Source organism: Belonocnema kinseyi, chromosome 8, assembly GCF_010883055.1.
Source record: "Belonocnema kinseyi isolate 2016_QV_RU_SX_M_011 chromosome 8, B_treatae_v1, whole genome shotgun sequence".
NCBI classification, from domain to species: Eukaryota; Metazoa; Arthropoda; class Insecta; order Hymenoptera; family Cynipidae; genus Belonocnema; species Belonocnema kinseyi.
Genome location: NC_046664.1, coordinates 140,880,247 through 140,899,433, shown reverse-complemented (window position 1 = coordinate 140,899,433; position 19,187 = coordinate 140,880,247). Strand labels below are relative to the sequence as shown.

At 35.3% G+C, this 19,187-nt stretch overlaps 1 protein-coding gene across 1 annotated transcript; it reads left to right on the top strand.

The window, feature by feature from the left end:
• The first annotated feature begins 8,813 nt into the window (after positions 1-8,813).
• Positions 8,814-9,518, top strand: LOC117178729. Its single transcript, XM_033370160.1, has one exon. The coding sequence runs from the start codon at positions 8,814-8,816 to the stop codon at positions 9,516-9,518; it is 705 nt and encodes a 234-aa protein (XP_033226051.1).
• Positions 9,519-19,187: the final 9,669 nt, after the last annotated feature.

Below are 19,187 nucleotides of genomic sequence, written 5' to 3'. Positions count from 1 at the left end.
AATATTTAATAATTACAAAAGGAGTTGTTTATTGGCTTAATACTCTGGAATTTTTTTTAGTTCTTAAAGTCTTTTTAATTGGGCATAATTCTCTTCAATTTCTTAGAATTCACTTATAACCTTTTAAACTCTTTGAAAGAGTTTTTAATTCGCTTGCACTATTCAGGCTATAACTTGAACTGGATATCCTTTAAATTCTTGTAAACTTTTTCCAATTTTCCTAAAATATGTCGAATAAGCCTTGAATAATTTTAATTCAATTAACTCTTTTGAATTCTGCAGAATTTTCTCGATGTCTTAGAATTCGCTTGTAATCTTTGAAATTCTTTTAGAGATTTTGGAATTCTTTTGAAATATTCAGGACATAACTTAGTTTATTTTTAGTGTCATGAATTCTTATTAAAACATAATTTTTTTTAACTATTTGCAGCTTGTTTTCAAGTTTTTTAAAAATATTTTTAATACTCTGTGAATTATTTTAAATTTCTTCAAGTTTTTTATTTTGCAGAATTCTCTTCAATTTATTTGAATTCTCTTCTAATCTTAGGAATTCTTTTTAAGATTTTTTAATTCTCTTGAAATATGCAGGCTATAACATGCTTCCAGGGTGGAACGGGTAACCCGTAAGTGACCAGGAACTTTATGAGACCGGAAAAACCCGGGAAATATAGCACATTCATTTTGTGACCAAGAATTTCACAAAAGTTTAGAAACAAACCTTAAAGGTTAATTGAACCTTTTTTGAAATAATCAGAATAATTTTGATTAATTTAACCGTTTCTTAAATAATTATAGTTGAATTCGGATCTCTTTCAATTATGACATCAATCAGTTTACAATGCGTAATTCGAAAATTTTTAAGTATACATTATTCATTGAACGAATTTTATAATGCAGTTTTGAAAATTTAAACATTAATAATTAGTAACGTTTAAAATCGATAAGTTTTTATGAAAAACCTTTTCAGTTTATTGTATAAATACCTGACTGTTTAGGTGAAAGCAGAAATAATAATTAAAACATTCTCAGCTAAGCAAAACAAGTAAGTTTTAAACGTTACGATTTTAATTGCACTGAATTTGCTCATTTCCAATGTTTTTTTTATAATGTAAACCTTACACATACGGTCTAATGAGCAGCCTTGTCGTTGTTTAGCTACTAAATTGTGTGTGTGTGTTTATATATTAATGCTTTCATATGTTTGAGAATCTTTGAATTACTGTGAAATTGTTGAATGAAAAAATGTAATTTTTGGATTTTCATTATTTTGCATGCTGTCAAAATTTGAATTTTTGATTTTTCAAGAAAATTCAAAAGAAGTTATGATATTCTTGTAGGTCATTTAGAAATGAAACTTTTTCTTATCTGTACTTTTTTCGTATCGTCTGTTATTTGGCTTGAAAGGTTCATTTTCGTATAATTCTTGGAATTTTGTAAATGCTTTAACTCTGGTATTTTTTGATTTTATGAAAAAAAGTCATCAGGTTGAATTGTACAGCTTTTTGAATACTATAAATATTCGTACAAAAATTTTTGAATTTTGAAACCAGGTATCTTAAAAATATTCAAAATGCGATCACTTTTGGACTTTTTATCCAAAATGGCTGGCTAACGATGTTAACATTTAGCTTGGTGCACTAAAAGAGTGTAGCAAAAGCCAATCTAATAGAATATTTTTTTTTGAAAAGTTACTGTGCTCACAGACGAACAGGCATACATGCATACATACGGACAGTCAGAAAGACAAACACATGCGTAAAAACCTATTTTTCAAAATCAGGGGGTATCAAAACGTGGCCATTCGTCAAAAACTGAAGGGGGGGGGGGGGTCAAATTTTACACCAATCTAATACCTTCTATGATCTGAATGTAAAAAAAACAATTATTAAAAAAAATTTTGCTCTTCTTTTTGTACAGTCAAAATTTGAACTTCTAATTTTTCGAAAAAATGCAGAATTTTTGTGATAATCTTGTAGGGCTAGCGAAAATTAACATTTTTCTTTTCAAGTACTATGAATAAGTGTATAGATAATTCTCGAATCATGAAAAAATGTGGTCTCAAAAGTTTTCAAAATGCACTCACTTTTAGCATTTTTATCAAAAATGGCTGAATAACATACATACATACAGGCAGACACATTCGTAGAAAACTGTTTTTCGGATTGAGAGGATCTCAAAACCTGGACATTTGACCTAAACTGGGGGGGGGGGTCAAATTTTACATAAATCTATTACCGTCTCTGATGAGAATGTAAGAAACTAATAACAACTTACTTCCAAGGTACAAGAAGACTGAATAAGAAATTAAAAAATAAGGATTTAGTGTGACGGCATTGCACTGTCATGGACGAATTTTCGCTAAAGGTCTATAAAATGAAAAAAGGTATACAGGGTGACCCACCACTTAAACAAGAGAAAGTGTGAAGTGACAGGCGGTGAGGAGTTTTTACGGAGTTTGTGTGGAAGGTGTGAGTGGAGTGTAAGAGTGGAAGTCTACGAGGCGAGTACGATTATAAGGGGTACATTGGGAAGATAGAACAGTATTTTGCATTAGAAGGGACAAAACACAGCGATCGCAACGAGTGTGTAGTTTGCTGCCCGAGCGAAATGAGGCCTGCCTTCACACGAATTGCGATCGTTGTGTTACATTCCTAGTTATGCATATGTTTATTCATAGAAAATCTATTTAAAATTCAAGTTAAGGTACCTGTAGACTCTACCTACCTACGTGTCTACTCTAGAACTGAAAAAGAAATGTTTCAATTAGAGGCATGTAAACACAGTGTTTTAGCCCGGTCTACGCATACAGAAACTCGAAGACAAAATGTTTCAACCCTAGGGATGCAGACACCGTGTTTCAACCCGCTCTATAGATGTCGAAACTGGAAGTTTCAATAAATGCGCTATGCAAAATTATTTACATTGTATTGGGGGGGGGGGGGGGGGGGGGGGGGTCATTTGGCTAAATAGGGAAATTGAGATTAGGGTTCCAAGGGAGAAGGGTAGCTTTGCGACATCTGTTGGCTGCAGTGCGTACTTGGGTGTATAAATAGATTACAGTTACCGACAGAAGAGTGGGAGGTGGGCAGCAAGAGTACTGGCAGTGCTGGTAGTGAATTATACGGGGAGGAAATTTCCAGAAGGACATGACGGCTAGCTGTATGTGGACCGGTGTCGAGTGGCGCGTCAGGGAGGGGGAAGAATAGGAGCAAAGGAAGCGATAAGACATGGGAGAGAGCGTCCACTGCTAGCGAGGGGGAGCATCTCTTGAAGAGGAAAAGGGAAAACAAAGAGAGTCCGGAGAAAAGCGCGCTAGAGTCTCCTCTTCAAAAAAGCGTACAAACACGAAACCGCCACCCCCCACGCGCTAAATGGAGGGGCGGGCGGAGAAGGAGTCTCTCGGGGTGTTGGTAGACGTGATCAGAGCGTTGAGGGAAGAAGTATGGGGGGCTATGGAGCAGAAGGTAAGTATGAGGAAGTATCTGAGGGTAAAAGTTGAGAGATGGCAAAAGTAAGTAATAGTGGTGAGGGGGAAAGTAGACCGATTGCAGAAGGAGTTGGCGTTAGTAAGAAAGGAAAAGGATGATGCAATAAAGAAGATGGAAGAAGATATTAAGGTGTGGAAGGAAAGGGCGGGAAAAAGGCTGGAAAAGGTGGTGGACAGGTCAAGAATGGTAGTAGTCGACAGGTAGGAGGGTGAGAAGCAAGGTATTTGGGAAAAGGCGGAGATTATGATAGAAGGGATAGTGGGAGGGCGTAGGAATGAAAAGGAGGAGAGAGCGGATAAGGAAAGAATAAGGACAATGGTGTTAAGGGTGGAGAGAAGAGAAAAGGTAGATAGGAGAAATAATATAGTAATAAGAGGATTGATGCTAAAGAGTGGGGAACTTGTTTCTTGGGAAGTTGGGGGTCGGCGTAAAGCAGGGTGGAGAAGTTTTAAAGGTGCTGTACCGGAACGTAGCCGGAGCAAAGCAGAAAGATGAGGATTTTTGGAGGTTTTTTGGAATTCTGTAAATGCTATAACTCCAATAATTTTTTATTTCATGATAAAAGTCATTAGATAAATTATTCGACTTTTTAAATACTATGAAAAACCGTTGAGGGAATTCTTGAATTTTGAAAAAATGGTCTGCAAAATGTTCAAAAGGCGCTCACATTTTGAATTTATATTCAAAATGGCTGGATAACGAAGTTGACCTTTAGGTTAGGACACTAAATAAGTGTACCAGAGGCCAATCTAATAGAATTATTTTTTCAAAAGTTATCGTGCTGACAGACAGGCATAAATACATGCAGACAGACGTTCGGTGAAAAAATGTGATCTATTTATTTTAGTTTAGCTTGTGTCGTGTGCCGAAAAATTTTATTTTTGTATTTTCAATGTTTTTTTTATAAATAAAACAATAACTACGTGCCCTATAAAAAGTGATTTATAACAAATTTGTTGATATTTTGTGGGTGCACAATGTTTGCCTTATTAATTTTTTCCCCTGTTGCATAGTTTGACCGCAAATGCAATTTTTTTTTCGATTTTGTGCGGACAACATTTGAATTTCTAGAAAAAATCCAAAAAGTTGATATGATAAACGTGTAGGGCTGTCGGAAAGTAACATTTTTCTTTCAAGTTCTATGAACAACAGTACCCAGAATTTTTGAATCATGAATGTTGCTTAAAATTTCTATTTTCGTGAGCAGATAGCGCGCGCTTTGGGAAATTTGATGTGGAGGGACAGCCATGGCAGATATTGTGGGAAATTTGAAGTGGAGGAAATCCGCCATGAGAGATATTATGTGAAATTTGGAGTGGGGGGTCCGCCATGACAGATATTATGGGAAATTTGGAGTAGGGGGTCCGCCATGACAGATATTATGGAAAATTTGGAGTGGGAGGTCTACCATGACATATTATGGGAAATTTGGAGTGGAGGAGGATCCACCATGACAGATATTATGGGAAATTTGAAGTGTGGGGCCTGCCATGACAGATATTATAGGAAACTTGATGTAGCGGTGAAATTTAGAATGGGGGGAAATTCGCCATGACGTGTACTATAGGAAATTTGTGGTTGGGGAATCCACCATGAAAGGCACTATGAGAACTCTGGGTGGAAGGTCATTAACATAAATATAAGGATTAACATAACCTAAAAATACACAGAAATCACTACTGCGAATACCAGAAGTATTAGCGCTCATTCAGTACGAAAAATTTGAATACAAACATTGATTATTCCTAAAAATCCCAAATAAATATTATTTTATACCAATAATGAATAAAAATAAAATAAATTTTCCTAATTCTGCTAAAACTAAAACTACATAAATAATATCATATTGCGTAAAATTATCACTGGGGACAGGTCATTGAAAGGAAAATCACAGTTTTTATTTTCAGCTAAATTTATTCCGTAAAATGTTTATTATGATTCATATATTTTTAACAATAAAAAGTAGTATAGTTTGAGTAGATGTAATCAAAAACTCACAATAAATATAATTATTCTGTTAGTAAGCATTTCACTTTTGCTCTAACATAGGACGTAAACATACTGGTTATTTTCAAAAACACTAAATGAATGTATAAATCCACAAATGATTTTGGTAATTGTTGTTTAATTTGCTCGCTGAAATATTCGAATTTAACAGCAATAATCTGGCGAATAAGCATTTCGCTAGGAGACTGAACTTTCGCTCTTAAAATGTATATTTATGTGACTCAGTTATTAGAAGATTTAAAAACTTTTCGAAATCCGTAGTTTGCCGTTTTATTTGTCGTAAGCATTCATTGGCACAAACAACAATTTTCTTTAATACTTGAAAAGTAGTTTTCTACGTCAGTATAGTTGGTCTATACTTTTTGGGCCATTTTTTTTCACCGACTCCCGTGGTGGTTTCCTCTTTATCTCCAGGGACATTAAAGACGATTGCCTTGCTGCCGTTGGAAGTACTGAAGACAATGCTGAATTTCCCCAATTCCACAGGTTTCAGGTACCCATATCCAGTCTCAAAGAAGGCTGATATATAGTCAATGCCATTTAACAAGCATCCCCAAGATGTCGAGTCGAGGAGCAGGTACCTCAGGTAAGCGATGTTTCAATGCAGACCGTAGACCTGTTGCGTCCTTTGAGGCTGTATATGAATCCTTGGCTGAAATGGCTTGGATATCAGCAGTAGCAGCATGAGTTGGTTTGTTCTCAGACATTTTGCGGCAATTGTTCTCAAGATTGAAACTATACTGAGTGCTAGTCCAAAGAACTAGTCCAAAGAATTCTCGTTGGAAAACTTTAGAAGCCTGTCACAAAAATCGTAAAAAATAAAATAGTGCCCTTCGATCTTTATTTATTCCAGGAAATCCTAAAACGAAAAACCTAAGGAAAACTAAAAGGGTGAATTTATGTACTTGTTACCGAGAAGAGCATACTTAAAAATGTAATAAATACTCAAGCATGTCTACGATACAAAAAATGTTCCTTTCAAATCGTGGGAAATCCGCCATGACATGTACTATGGGAAATTTGGAGTAGGGGTACGCCACGACAGGTACTCTGAAGAATTCCGAGTGGGGGTTGACCTGTACCCTAGAAAATTACCAAAATTTTCCAAATTTTTTTTAATTTCGAAATTTTACTGATTTTCAAAAACTTTATCAACTGAAGCAATTTTCAGAATTTTACTAATTTTCAAAAACTATAAGATTGGTTTCGCTTCTTGTGCTATCAACGAATCAGGGCTGCCTATGTTGTCCGCCGACACTATGATTGAGAGATGAAATTAGATTTTAAGGAATTTAACATGGAAAAAATAATCAGACGCAAGTTACATAGAATTCTGAGAATTGTTTTATTTCAAAATGGTATCATGTTACATGTATTATTGAGAAAATAAGGCATTATATCGACAGGGGCGTCATATTTCATATAATGTTCAACAATTCCTGTGGCAAACAAAACTCCATTCTGATAACGTCACCATAGTTCCAGGAATCCTTATCTACAGTGTTTCCATGTTTCACCAATCTTGAAAGAATCGAAAAAACAATTATATCAAGTTTCCAATTACTCTTGAGAATTCAGATGTAGAATTGTATTATTTTGCTTCAATCAGAAATCTATCTAGACTAGTGAAATCACAAATAACAAAAGATAATTGCTCGACTTACTTTTGTGACAAGTGCTTGTGTCACTTTAAATTTGAGAAATCTCTTGAAAAGCATAGAATTGATTGTGATAATCTGAATAATAATTGCATACTAATACTCCCCACAGAAAAGGATAAGATTTTGAATTTCAAGAATTATAAATACAAAGAGAGGGTTCAATTTGCGGTATATGCTGACATAGAGTGTTTGTTAGAGCCAGTCCCACTATGAATGGAAATGCTTATCAAAATCATATATCTACAAATGTTGCTTATTACACAAAATGCAGTTTTGTCGACTCAAAATCTGAACTTCAAGTTTGTCGTGGAAAGGACTGCACCACGTGGTTTGTCCATGAGTTTAAAAAGTTAGCTGAGAAAGTTGATTCTCATTTTTAAAATCTAGTACCAATAGAACTCTTAACATTAAAGCAAGAGTATGGTTATCAAAACGCAAAAGCTTGTGATATTTGCAAACATTTTAAGAAAGATGATGTTAAACATCGGGATCATGACCATTTTACAGGTAAATACCGTGGCACTTCTCATTAGAGGTGTAACGTAAATTACCAAGCGTCACATGTAATTCCCATAGTATTTCATAATTTATCTGGCTACGATTTTCACTTTTTCATCAAAGAATTGGCAACAAGTTTTGAGGGGATATCTCATTATTACCTATCAACAAGTAAAAATATATATCCTTTACAAAAATAGAGTGTAAAATTTAAAATTTAAACTCAGATTCATAGATTCTTTTCGATTTATGCCAAGTAGCCTTTCCAAATTTGCTTCAAATCTATGCATTGATAGAAAATTGATTAGAAGAAAATATTCAAAAAATGATGATGAATTTGAATTATTAACAAGAAAAGGCGTATTTCCATAAGATTATGTTGATAATTGGTAGAAATTAGAGGAAGATTTTCTGCCAGCTAAAGAGGAATTTTATTCTAAATTAAATGATGAGGGTATTTAAGGTAAAGATTATAATCATGACTGCAAGGTGTGGAAAAATTCAACTTAAAAACGTTAGGTGAATATTTGGATTTATACTTGAAAAATGATATTTTTCTCTTGCGGACATTTTTGAAAGTTCTAGACGTCGCTGCATTGAAACTTATAATTCGGATCTGTCACACTACTATACAGCACCAGGGCTTTCCTTCGATGCTATGTTAGAGTATACTGGAATTAAACTCAAGCTATTAACTTACATAGAAATTTTATTGCTTGTTAAAGGAGCAATAAGAGGTAGTATGTCTCAGTGCTCCAATATGTATGCGAAAGCAAATAATAAATTCATGGGGTCGAATTTTGATAAAAATTTACCCGAGTCCTATATCACTTATTTCGATATAAACAATGAATACGGTAAATTTATGCGCCAATTTTTACCCTATAGAAATTTTAAATGGTTCACTGATTTTGAAAACGAAACAAATTTTTTCAACATTCCCGATGAGTCAAAAATAAGTTATATTCTTAAAGTAGATTTGAAATATCCTGAAGAACTCCATGATTTGTATAAAGTCTACCATTATGTCCAGAGCATTTTGTACCTCCATGGCTAAAAGCCTATATTGATTTGAATGCTGATTTGAGAAAGAAGGCAAAAAATGAATTTGAAAAAAAATTTCTTTAAACTTATGAACAACTCTGTCTTCGGAAAGACTATGGAGAACGTAAGGAAGCACAAAAATGACAGATTAATGACAAAGTGGGCGGAAAGATGGGGTGCAAAAGCTCTAATCGTCAAACCAAACTTTCACAGCAGCACCACATTTAGTGAGGACATGGTGATCATTGAAATGAGTAAACCCAAAATTAAATTCATTAAGCCTATCTATATAGGCTTCATACTTCTAGACATATCAAAGATAATGTTTTTCGACTTTTATTATAATAACTCGAAGTACACATTCAGTGAAAAGACAAAATTACTCTACACTGACACAGACACCTTGATTTACCACACTACAAAACCAAACTTTTATGAGTATGTTAAAAAAGATTCCGATAAATTTTACATCTCATACTATCCGCCAAATAATGTATACGAAATTGAATTACTAAACAAAAAAGTCTTGGAACTCATGAAGCACGAATGCAACGGGAAAATTGTAACTGAATTTGTGGGACTAAGGTCAAAATTGTATTCTTACAAAGTTTTGGGTGAAGAAGGGAAGAAAAAGAAAGCTAAATGTATCAAAGCATCTACATTAAAAACAATTACGTTTCAGGACTATAGGCAATCTTTGCTACATTATCAAACTCTCACTCGACCTCAACGCTTAATTCAAAGCCAAAAACATAAAGTTCACTCGATTGAGCAAAACAAGATCGGCCTCAGCTGGCCAGATGATGTTGATAAAAGCTAATATTCATTTACGATAAATGAATTTAATTCTCAAAGGAGAGTTATTATTATGTACAGCGATTCTAAAAAACTTGTACTACGTCTTTTTTCTAAAAGAGTCACATTTGCGCTTCAAGATTTCCTGCAGTTTGGTTACTATTAAACTGCTACTACTATTATCATTTTCTTCATTGCTGTTATTATTTTGAATCTTTTCTTGACATTCTGTCCGCCTGAGAGGAGTAAATACATGAAAGTCATTCTCGTCATACTGAGTCAAGTTGACGGGAAGCTTGTTTGCTTTCTTGCATGAGTACATCTGATGCCTTTTCAAGGCATCACCTGGGGAATAGACCTTTAGACAATATTGGCAAGTAGAAGTCATCCTGATGCTGCACAGCGTGTGAATGACACTAAATCAATAAAGGCATGGTTTATACAGCAGCACACTTATTGATTTGACTATAGTACAGTGTTGAGCTGAAGTCAGATCAACGTTGCACAGAGTTGACACAGGCTGTGTTAGTGGGTCACTTAAGACATATATGTAAAACCTGCCTCGCGTAATTCCTCCATAATAAAGAGGATTTTATTATTATAATTCTCGTTGCCTGCGTCCTGCAAGGTCAGGAGCAAGCGAAGACGATAACAGAGCAACAGAGGATCATCATAGAAGGGATAGTTTGCGGCTAGGCTTTTTCTCAATACCTCACTTTGGTACAGAAAATCACCACCTTTGGAGTGTCGTCTCCGTGGAAACAATTTTGCAATAATTTTCTTATGCTTAGTATTATTTCTAATACGAATAGGTTCACAGGGACTGTAATGCTTCTTTCTTGTGAGCGTTCGTGTTAATGAGAATTTCTTTATAGTACTTTAGATCGCTCGAGCTTATATAAGACTGTTCAGATACCTGTCTAAATAATGATTCGAGAAGGCTAACAGTTTCCAAGTACTTTTTACCTCCCACGTTAATGAATTGATCATCAGAATTGACAAGTGTAACATCAATCATTAGAGTATTACCCATTCTTCTCACACTGTACACCATATCCACATATTATTTTCGATTTTGTCCAAGCATCTTCAGGAACTTGTTGGCAAGCCACTGATAATTATCAGCAGGCTCTGTTGCAGCATCTTCGTTAACCATTGTGGTATCTCAATGTCCTAAAGCCTCTTCTCTATCGTCATCAGCAGTCATAAATAATGCATTCTCATCATTAGCAGCATCATTATCCTCTTGTTCAAACTCTTCAGGTAATAATTGTTGAGCTTCATCGTTTATTTAAAGCGGTCTTGGCTTAATTTCAGACTTTAATTCGGGCAACACTTGATCAACTTTTTCGTTAGTAGAATCTTTAGAAATGTTTACTAGTTTCTGCAGTGGTATCACTATAGGCTTGAAGGTTTCATTTAACAAACTTTCATTGAAGGATTTACTGCTTTTAAACATTCGACGCTTCCGTCGTGTATCACTTTACTCGTTTTAACAATTTCACGTAAAATATCTATCTGATTCCTGAAATCCATATTGATGTGCATGTAGCTAAATCAAGACTACTCAACTGCTTTCGCTAAATTTCAATTTATAACACTGTAACCACCAACACCACCAGATCCACCACCACATCCGCCACCACCAACAGAAGAGGAGTGAACCCTGGAGATAGGGCCACCCTGATATAGTCCTTTCGAGAATGTTTGCTGCAGTTAGGATAAGAAGAGCTTCAGGGGGTGAGTGGCGGTCGTTCAGGCGTGAACAAAAGCGTTTTCTACAAAACGGCACTCTAGCTGAATAATTTTCCACCTTCTACAGCCCCAAGAACGGTTCATAGTTTCACTTTAACATTAGAATAAATAAACAATTCAAAGGCAAAAATTGTGTACCGATTAAATAGATATATTTCGTTCTTTATGTGAAAAGAGATTTTCGTTTTCTAATTTTTTTCTTCAATCTAATTTATGCAGCTATTCATACAAGAAAGGTTACAAATACCATTTTTCGATGGGTCACCCCGGTAACTAACCCTTACAATACTCGGGAAAATTATTTTTTCTCTTTTTTTTCAAATTGTAATCTTGTATATATTTAAATTTCCCGGCAATTTTTAAATTCCCTGGTATTTAACTGACTTTATGGTGATGCCATCTGTTACCGGTGAGCACTTATCGACTGTCGTATCTTAGCACATATATGAAACATTATTTTAGCACAGATATGAACTATAACCTTAGCACATATATGAATCATTATCTTAGCACAGACGTGAAGCATAACCTTAGCACATATAAGAACCATTATCTTAGCATAGATATGAACCATTATCCTCTAGCAGTAAATGACTGCATTTAGCTTGGAACAGATTCGTATTACAGAATTCATCAAAATAGTAACACACAGCCTCGCTGCCGTACAGGTGTCCTGTACAAGTGCGCCCTCCACCTCCCCCTCCTTCTCTCATTCTCTTTCTCTCTCCCTCTTTCCACTGATTGAAAGGCATAGGTAGTTAGCAATATATACGAGTATTAAATATACGATATTCAACTTTCTACAAGCCTAGAGATCTTTCCAAAAGGTTCGAGATCTTTCTAGAAGCCTCAAGATCTTTCTAGAAGTTTTAAGGTCTTTCCAGAAGCCTCGAAATCTTTCTAGAAGCCTCGAGATATTTCCAGAAGCGAAGAGATCTTTCCAGAAGCTTCGAGACCTTTCTGAATGTTCGTGATCTTTCTAGAAGCCTCGAGAACCCCGACCACCCCCTCCCCTAGCCACTTGTTGCAATGTTACCCCCAAGAGTGCCATCTGCCGTCTCCTTCTTGAACTACATACATGGTAAAACGGGCGTAGAGAAAGGCCGGCTCCAACTACATACATGATAAGACAGTGACGCGATCTGCCGTCTCCAGCTTAAACTACATATATGGTAAAACAGGGGGGGGGGGGATCTCCTGGCTCCAGCTTTAACTACATACATGCTATACCAGTAGCGACATCTGCTAGCTCCAGCTTAAATTACATACGTGATAAAACAGTAGCAGGCATCTACCTTACTGACTGAGTAGTTACTGACTGCTGGGAAGTGACTGGTGGCGCCATCGGCCTGTGGCAACTGGAACTACGTAGATGTCCCCAGAACCGGCATATTTATACTACTAAGCATTTCAAGAAACAGACTTTCAGTAATACATGTAACACGATACCATTTTGAAAGAAAACAATTCTCAGAATTTTATGTAACTTGACATCATTGTTTTTTCCATTCTTTCAAGATTGTTGAAACAAATGGAAACACTGTAGATAAGGATTCCTGGAACTATTGGGACGTCATCAGAATGGAATTTTGTTTACCCCAGGAATTGTTTAACATGATATGAAATATGACGCCCTTTCGGCAAATATCAAAAGAAAACGTTTACTCAATTTATTAAATAGCCTAATATTGCGATATCATATATCATATCATCTCCTATTTCATATTTTTGGGGCTGAAAAGTTTTATTCCCATGATTTTTAAGTATTGATTTCCAATACCGATAGAGTGAATCAAATACTTCAAAACTGTGGTTCGTAAGTCAGCACAAGATGCGAAACCAATCTTACAGCCTTCTGCGCTTTAGCCGCAAGTTTACTATTCGTACAGAAAAAAGTGAGCCAGAACTCTCCCTACCTACCCACTCAGGGCTATATCGTGACGTTTTAACACAACGCTGTCAATTGGAACAACAAGTTATAAAAAATGCATTAACTTTAGCCACTCAGGCACCTGACGAGTTTGCATTTCATTTAATAAAAAGACCAGGTTATACGTCAATTTTATTATGCGAAATAGTTCATACAGTAAAATGCGTACCGGTAAAGGTAATACACAGAAAGATACCCTGGCGGGCCAAAGGAACCGAATGGAGCCTCTACAGAGTACCCGTAAAGACCCCATTGGGTTCCTTTTTAAAAAACTCGAAAAAACCACAAAATCAACTTTTAAATTGTTGAGATTCGGATTCTACGTTAAAATTCCCTATAGAAGGTCAAGGAATAATCGTAATAGTTTTTTTTTGCAACGGTAAAAAATTTAAAAAATATGAAGACGTATAACGCATGTTGGCTGCTACACTTCAAACGCATCGCCTGTAAGTATCAGTCAACAGGCATTATACGTATTATATATTTTTAAACCTTTTACCGTTGAAAAAAAAACTATTGCGAATATTTAGTGACCTTCTATAGGGAATATTAACATAGAATCCGAATTTCAACCATTTAAAAGTCGATTTTGCTGTTTTTTCGAGTTTTTCAAAAAGGAAACGAATGGGGACCCAATGGGGTCTTTATGGGTACTTTGTAGGGGCTTCATTCGGTTTCTTCGGTCCGCCAGGGTAGACAAGTGTTATTTACAATCCCCTGTATTTAAGGGGGTCACCTCATGCAACGCCCGGAAAAAAGGGTTTTTTTTTCAAGATTTTTGTGTCAAGAAAGAAACGATATACATCTATGATCTTTTACATTTATTTTTAAGTACTTCTGAACAACATTGCAAAAAAAACAAGTCAAAATTTTACAAAATGCAGGCGTTATTCATGGCGGACTAGGATGCCTCGCGACTGGAGTCGTTGGACGGCGTGCAGGATAGCGTCCGCAATTTTTTTCTGAATTCAATGAAATTTTTTTTTTACTCAGTACACTTATTTATTCCATATGAACCACTAAAGAGCCAAAGATAATAGAAAGTGTACTATTTTGTTCTGTTAAAATCAAAATTTACGATATTTCGCAATAAAATTGGTTAATATTGTTGCATAAAAAGTGTGAAGAATTTACAAAATTATGAATATCTATGGTTCATATAGAATACTTGTTTATTATCAAAAAAAATAAAATTTAGTTGAGGTCAATCGGTTGAAAACTTTTTGTGTAATCCTGCACGCCATTTTAAAAAATGGTTTTGAGAAAACGCGCTTCAAAGTTTTTTTGCATGACTGACGCGCTCATGCGCCGAGACACTCTACGGACTGTATCTTCGGAAATATTCCGAATTTCGGTTTAACATTTTACACGCACATTCTCTAATATTTTTTCTATCGATTAAACAAAAAACAAAAAATGCGATTTTTTCAGGTTTTCATGAGGTGACCTCCTTAAGGGAAATATAACATATTTTTTGATTCCCCAAACACGCGTTTCAACATCAGTCAGCACCCAAATCGATTTTAACCGATTACTACCATCCATGTATTAATTAGGAAAAAATGGTTTCAAGGGCTACCAAACTAAAGCCCAGCAATAGATCACATTATAGTGAAGCCTGGAACAAAAGAAACATGGAAGTATGAACATCCTTCATCTGTCGCTGCCAGTGGGATATATTTTCTAAAACATTTAAAAAAGCTTCGCAATCATATTATGCTCCCAGAAGAAAGATCGATAATATCAAATACATTAGCTCGTGGCATAAGGGGACAGCAAGTTACAAATCATGACTTTTCATTTTCAAACATTTTAGACGAAGACTTCATAAATAAAATTGCCGAATCTGCATGGTGAAAGGTTTGGATAATATTTACCAGTTTTGGTACTGCATGTGCAATATTAATAGGCATAATAATAATACTTAAATTAATCAAATTTATCGCAGACTCCTTTATACACGGTTATGCATTACACGACTTATTGGGATGGTCTTTCCATCTTATAGGAGCACTTTGGGATTCAGCTACTAACCTATTACTGCATGGAGAAACGAACAGACCACCGCAAAAAGATAGTTTGTCAGAACTAAGGCAATCGGCGCCACAAGAAAATAATAAGCTTCTCGACCAGCCTAGACACACTGGAGTCGAGAGTCCCAGTTACAGGAGCAAACACATTGGCAAAGAGAGCCCAGACAACAGGAACAAAGACACTCGTGACGAAATCTCAGGTAGTAAGTATAAAGACGTAAACATTCAACTATACCCAAATACGGAATTACTTATAAACTTCAAGAAAAAGGAGAACCTACCTCTACCCTCCGTACAAATTTACATCGTGGAGTATCGGACAATTTTTACTATTCAGTCGAAATTAAGTATAAAAAATTAATGACACTAACTACAGCATGCGACAGATACTTAGCTGATAAATCAGCAATAAATAATCTACTTTCAGTTTTAACAGAAAATATTAATTCAACTCGACATTTTAAGAACAACCCGTTTGAAATAAATATTCTAGAAAAATTACGAGAGTTCTGTACCGAAAGAAAACTTTCTTTCCCAAAATATGCAACTGTTCAAATTAGAATATCCCATAGAGATCCCAGGGTGATAATATGTACTGTAGGAGTTATTAACCAGGCAGGTGTGTCAGATGCATAGCCAGTCACAGTAGCCAAAACTTATGCGGTCTAGAAAGTAATGAACCTTATGTATTATCGGGAGACACACAACATCCTCTATTGAATCAATCAGTAATTCACTTAAAGAACTTAACATTATGAAAAACGAGACCAATACCTATGTGCCTTTATTTATTCGAGAAGGAATCTTCGAAAAAATTATTACACAAAATTCTACTTCAGGATAATATAAAACTAGTACAAAGTCTCAGCAACAAGACGGTCGGTTCTCGCGCTTCGTGCTCAATAATGTAGTTACCTCGCGTAAGGTGCTCGATCTTTGTGCATAGACTTTTTAAAACTAAAGGGGAAAGCATCGACAGCAGTAATTTGGTGATTATGAATTCTCTTTTGTTAAAGTTCCTTCGGCTTTAACGAACACATTCTCGTCACGTATCTCGTGGTTCGCACTCTAATTTACCCATGAAATTTCATATAATGCCCATAAATCTATATTATTATAATTCGTAACTTGCTTTGTTATTAGAACAAACTAAGTTTCATTGTGCCGTTTAAAAAATGCGCATTATTTAGAAAAAATTTGTTATTGAACATTTTATTGCAACTTTTGTCTTTTTTCCATAAACTGAATTTGCTCATTTCCAATGTTTTCTTTATGATTTAAACTTTACACATACCGTCTACTAGGAGAATTTTTTTACAGAGAATTTTTGAATTATGAAAAAATTTGTATTCGAAATCAATAAAACATGAAAGGTTACATCTATTAGATTGCCCTTTGTTACACTTGTTTAGTTTCCTAAACTAAAGTTTAAGTTCCTTAGCCAGCTATTTTGGATCAAAATTCAAAAAGTGGCACATTTTGAAGATTTTTCAGACAACTTTTTACAAAATTTAAAAATTCTCTGTACGGTTATTCATAGCATTCAAAAAGTCGAACAATTTATTTCGATGAGTTTTTTCAAAAAATCAAAAATTACCAGAGTTATAGCATTACAAAATTCCAAAAAACACGAAAATGAACATTTTATGCCAAATAATGCACGATATGAAAAAAAGTCAAGAGAATAAAAATGTTGCTTTTTGAATGCCCTACGAGATTATCATAATAACTTTTTGAATTTTCTTGAAAAATAAAAAATTCAAATTTTGACAGCATACAAAATAATGAAAAATCCAAAAATTACATTTTTCGGCCAAACTGTGCAAAATACGGTAAAAGATGAATGCACAAAATTTGTTCATTTAAAAAAGATCTACAAATTTATTATCAACCACTTTTTGATAGGAGCGTAATTTTGGTTTTAATCATGAAAAATATCAAAAACAGTATAAAAAAATGTGCCCCCTACCAAGGGAAATTCTTACCACAACTTTTGTATTTTAATTTCTTTTTCGTCTCGTGTGTGGGGTTTCATAAAATTTAACTTTTCATGTTTTCGATGCTATTTTTTTATGAATAAAACTAAAAACAGAACTATCAAACAATTATTCATGACAAATAAATAATTTCTACATTCTCATCAGAGAAGGTATTAGATTTGTATAAAATTTGACCCCCCCTAGTTTTTGTCAAAAGGTTCACGTTTTGAGACCCCCTAAAAAAACAGGTTTTTACGAATGTGTCTATCTGTATGTCTATCCGTCTGTCGCTATGTCTGTATTTATGCCTGTCTGTCAGCACGATAACTTTTGAAAAAGTAATTCTATTAGTTTGGCCTCTGGTACACTCTTTTAGTGTCCTAAACTAAAGGCCAAGTTCGCTAGCCAGCCATTATGGACTAAAGTTCAAAAAGTAAGCGCCTTTGGAATCTTTTTGAGACCATTTTTTTCAAAATTCAAGAATTCTCTGTACGGTTATTTATAGAATTTAAAAAGTCGAACAATTTATATAATGCCTTTTTTCATAAAATAAAAAATTATTAGAGTATTAGCATTTACAATATTCCAAACCTTTTAAGCCAACTAATGGACGATCGGAAAAAATGGCAAGAGAAGACAAAGTTTTATTTCTAAATGCCCTAGAAGATTATCATGACAACATTTTGAATTGTCTTGATAAATCAAAAATTAAATTTCGACAGCATAAAAAATAATGGATAATTCAAAAGTTACATTTTTTCATTCAACAGTTTCACAGCATTTCAAATATTCTCAAATATAATAATGCATTTTCAAAGACGGTTTGCATACTTTTTGGTAGGCCCCAGCGTGTCCACTCCCCGGTCGTATATACAGATCTCGAAATTCCCGGGAGTAGGGATACCACGGTTTATGAAACGACCTGTGACATTACAAAGACAGTACGCGTCCCGCATTCAGTGTGTGATTGACTACATCATATCTGGCAGGAATTTTAGCGCCAAGGTTCGAAATTTCGCGCGCGAACTCCGGACCCGTTATCACACACTTTATAATATATTCACAGCTATCCTAAATGATAGGATTGTTCGGGCAATTGAACCTGTGTGGCAAGAAATGTATGAACAACGAGGCTGAAAGAAAGGCGTAGCCGGATGTCGGGAGAACCTGCTCATCGATAGATGTCTGCAAAGATCCAGCATTCTACCAGCGTGACCTATGGATGGCCTGGATGAATTATCGGAAAGCTTTCGATTCGACTTCCCATAGACTTTTAATCTGTCTTTTGGAAATCATAAAGATTCATCCGCAAATAGTTAGGTGCATAAAGAGATTGATGCCGCTTTGTAAAACCAGATTTACTATCTCATCTCCAAAAATTGTGTGACAACTAACAAGGTCACCTTTCAGAGAAGTGCCTTTCAGGGCGACACCATGAGCCCACTCCTCTTTTGCCTTACATTATTGCCACTATCTCTAGCACTTTGCCATTCCGATGGGTACTTGTGCGGCGAACCTGCAGATCGAAAGTACAAGGTCACTCATGTATTTTACATGGACGATCTTAAGATCTATGCTAAAAACAAAGAGCAACCACACCTAGCTCTAGGGATTGCCGAACGATATACTGAGGAAATTGGAATGGAATTCGGGTTAAACAAATGCGCCAAAGTTTATTTGAAGCGAGGAAAACTTAATGGCATCCCTGAAGATCCTGAGCTCGTTGATAGAAGCGCTATACGACATCTTTGCGCTGGAGAGATTAGGGGTGAGCAAAATGAACAAATCTTATCAACCTCGAGTGCTCACTTCTGAAAGCCCGGATTAAGAAAGCAAAAGAGAAAAACTATCGTGAACAGCTCCTCGATAAGAGGATGCAAAGTATCTTCCACAGGAATGTGAAGGATCAGTCAATGTCTTATGAGCTAACGTTTGCTTTCCTTAAATCGCCCGGATTGAAGTCTGGTACGGAGGGTTTCATTTTTGCATGCCAAGAC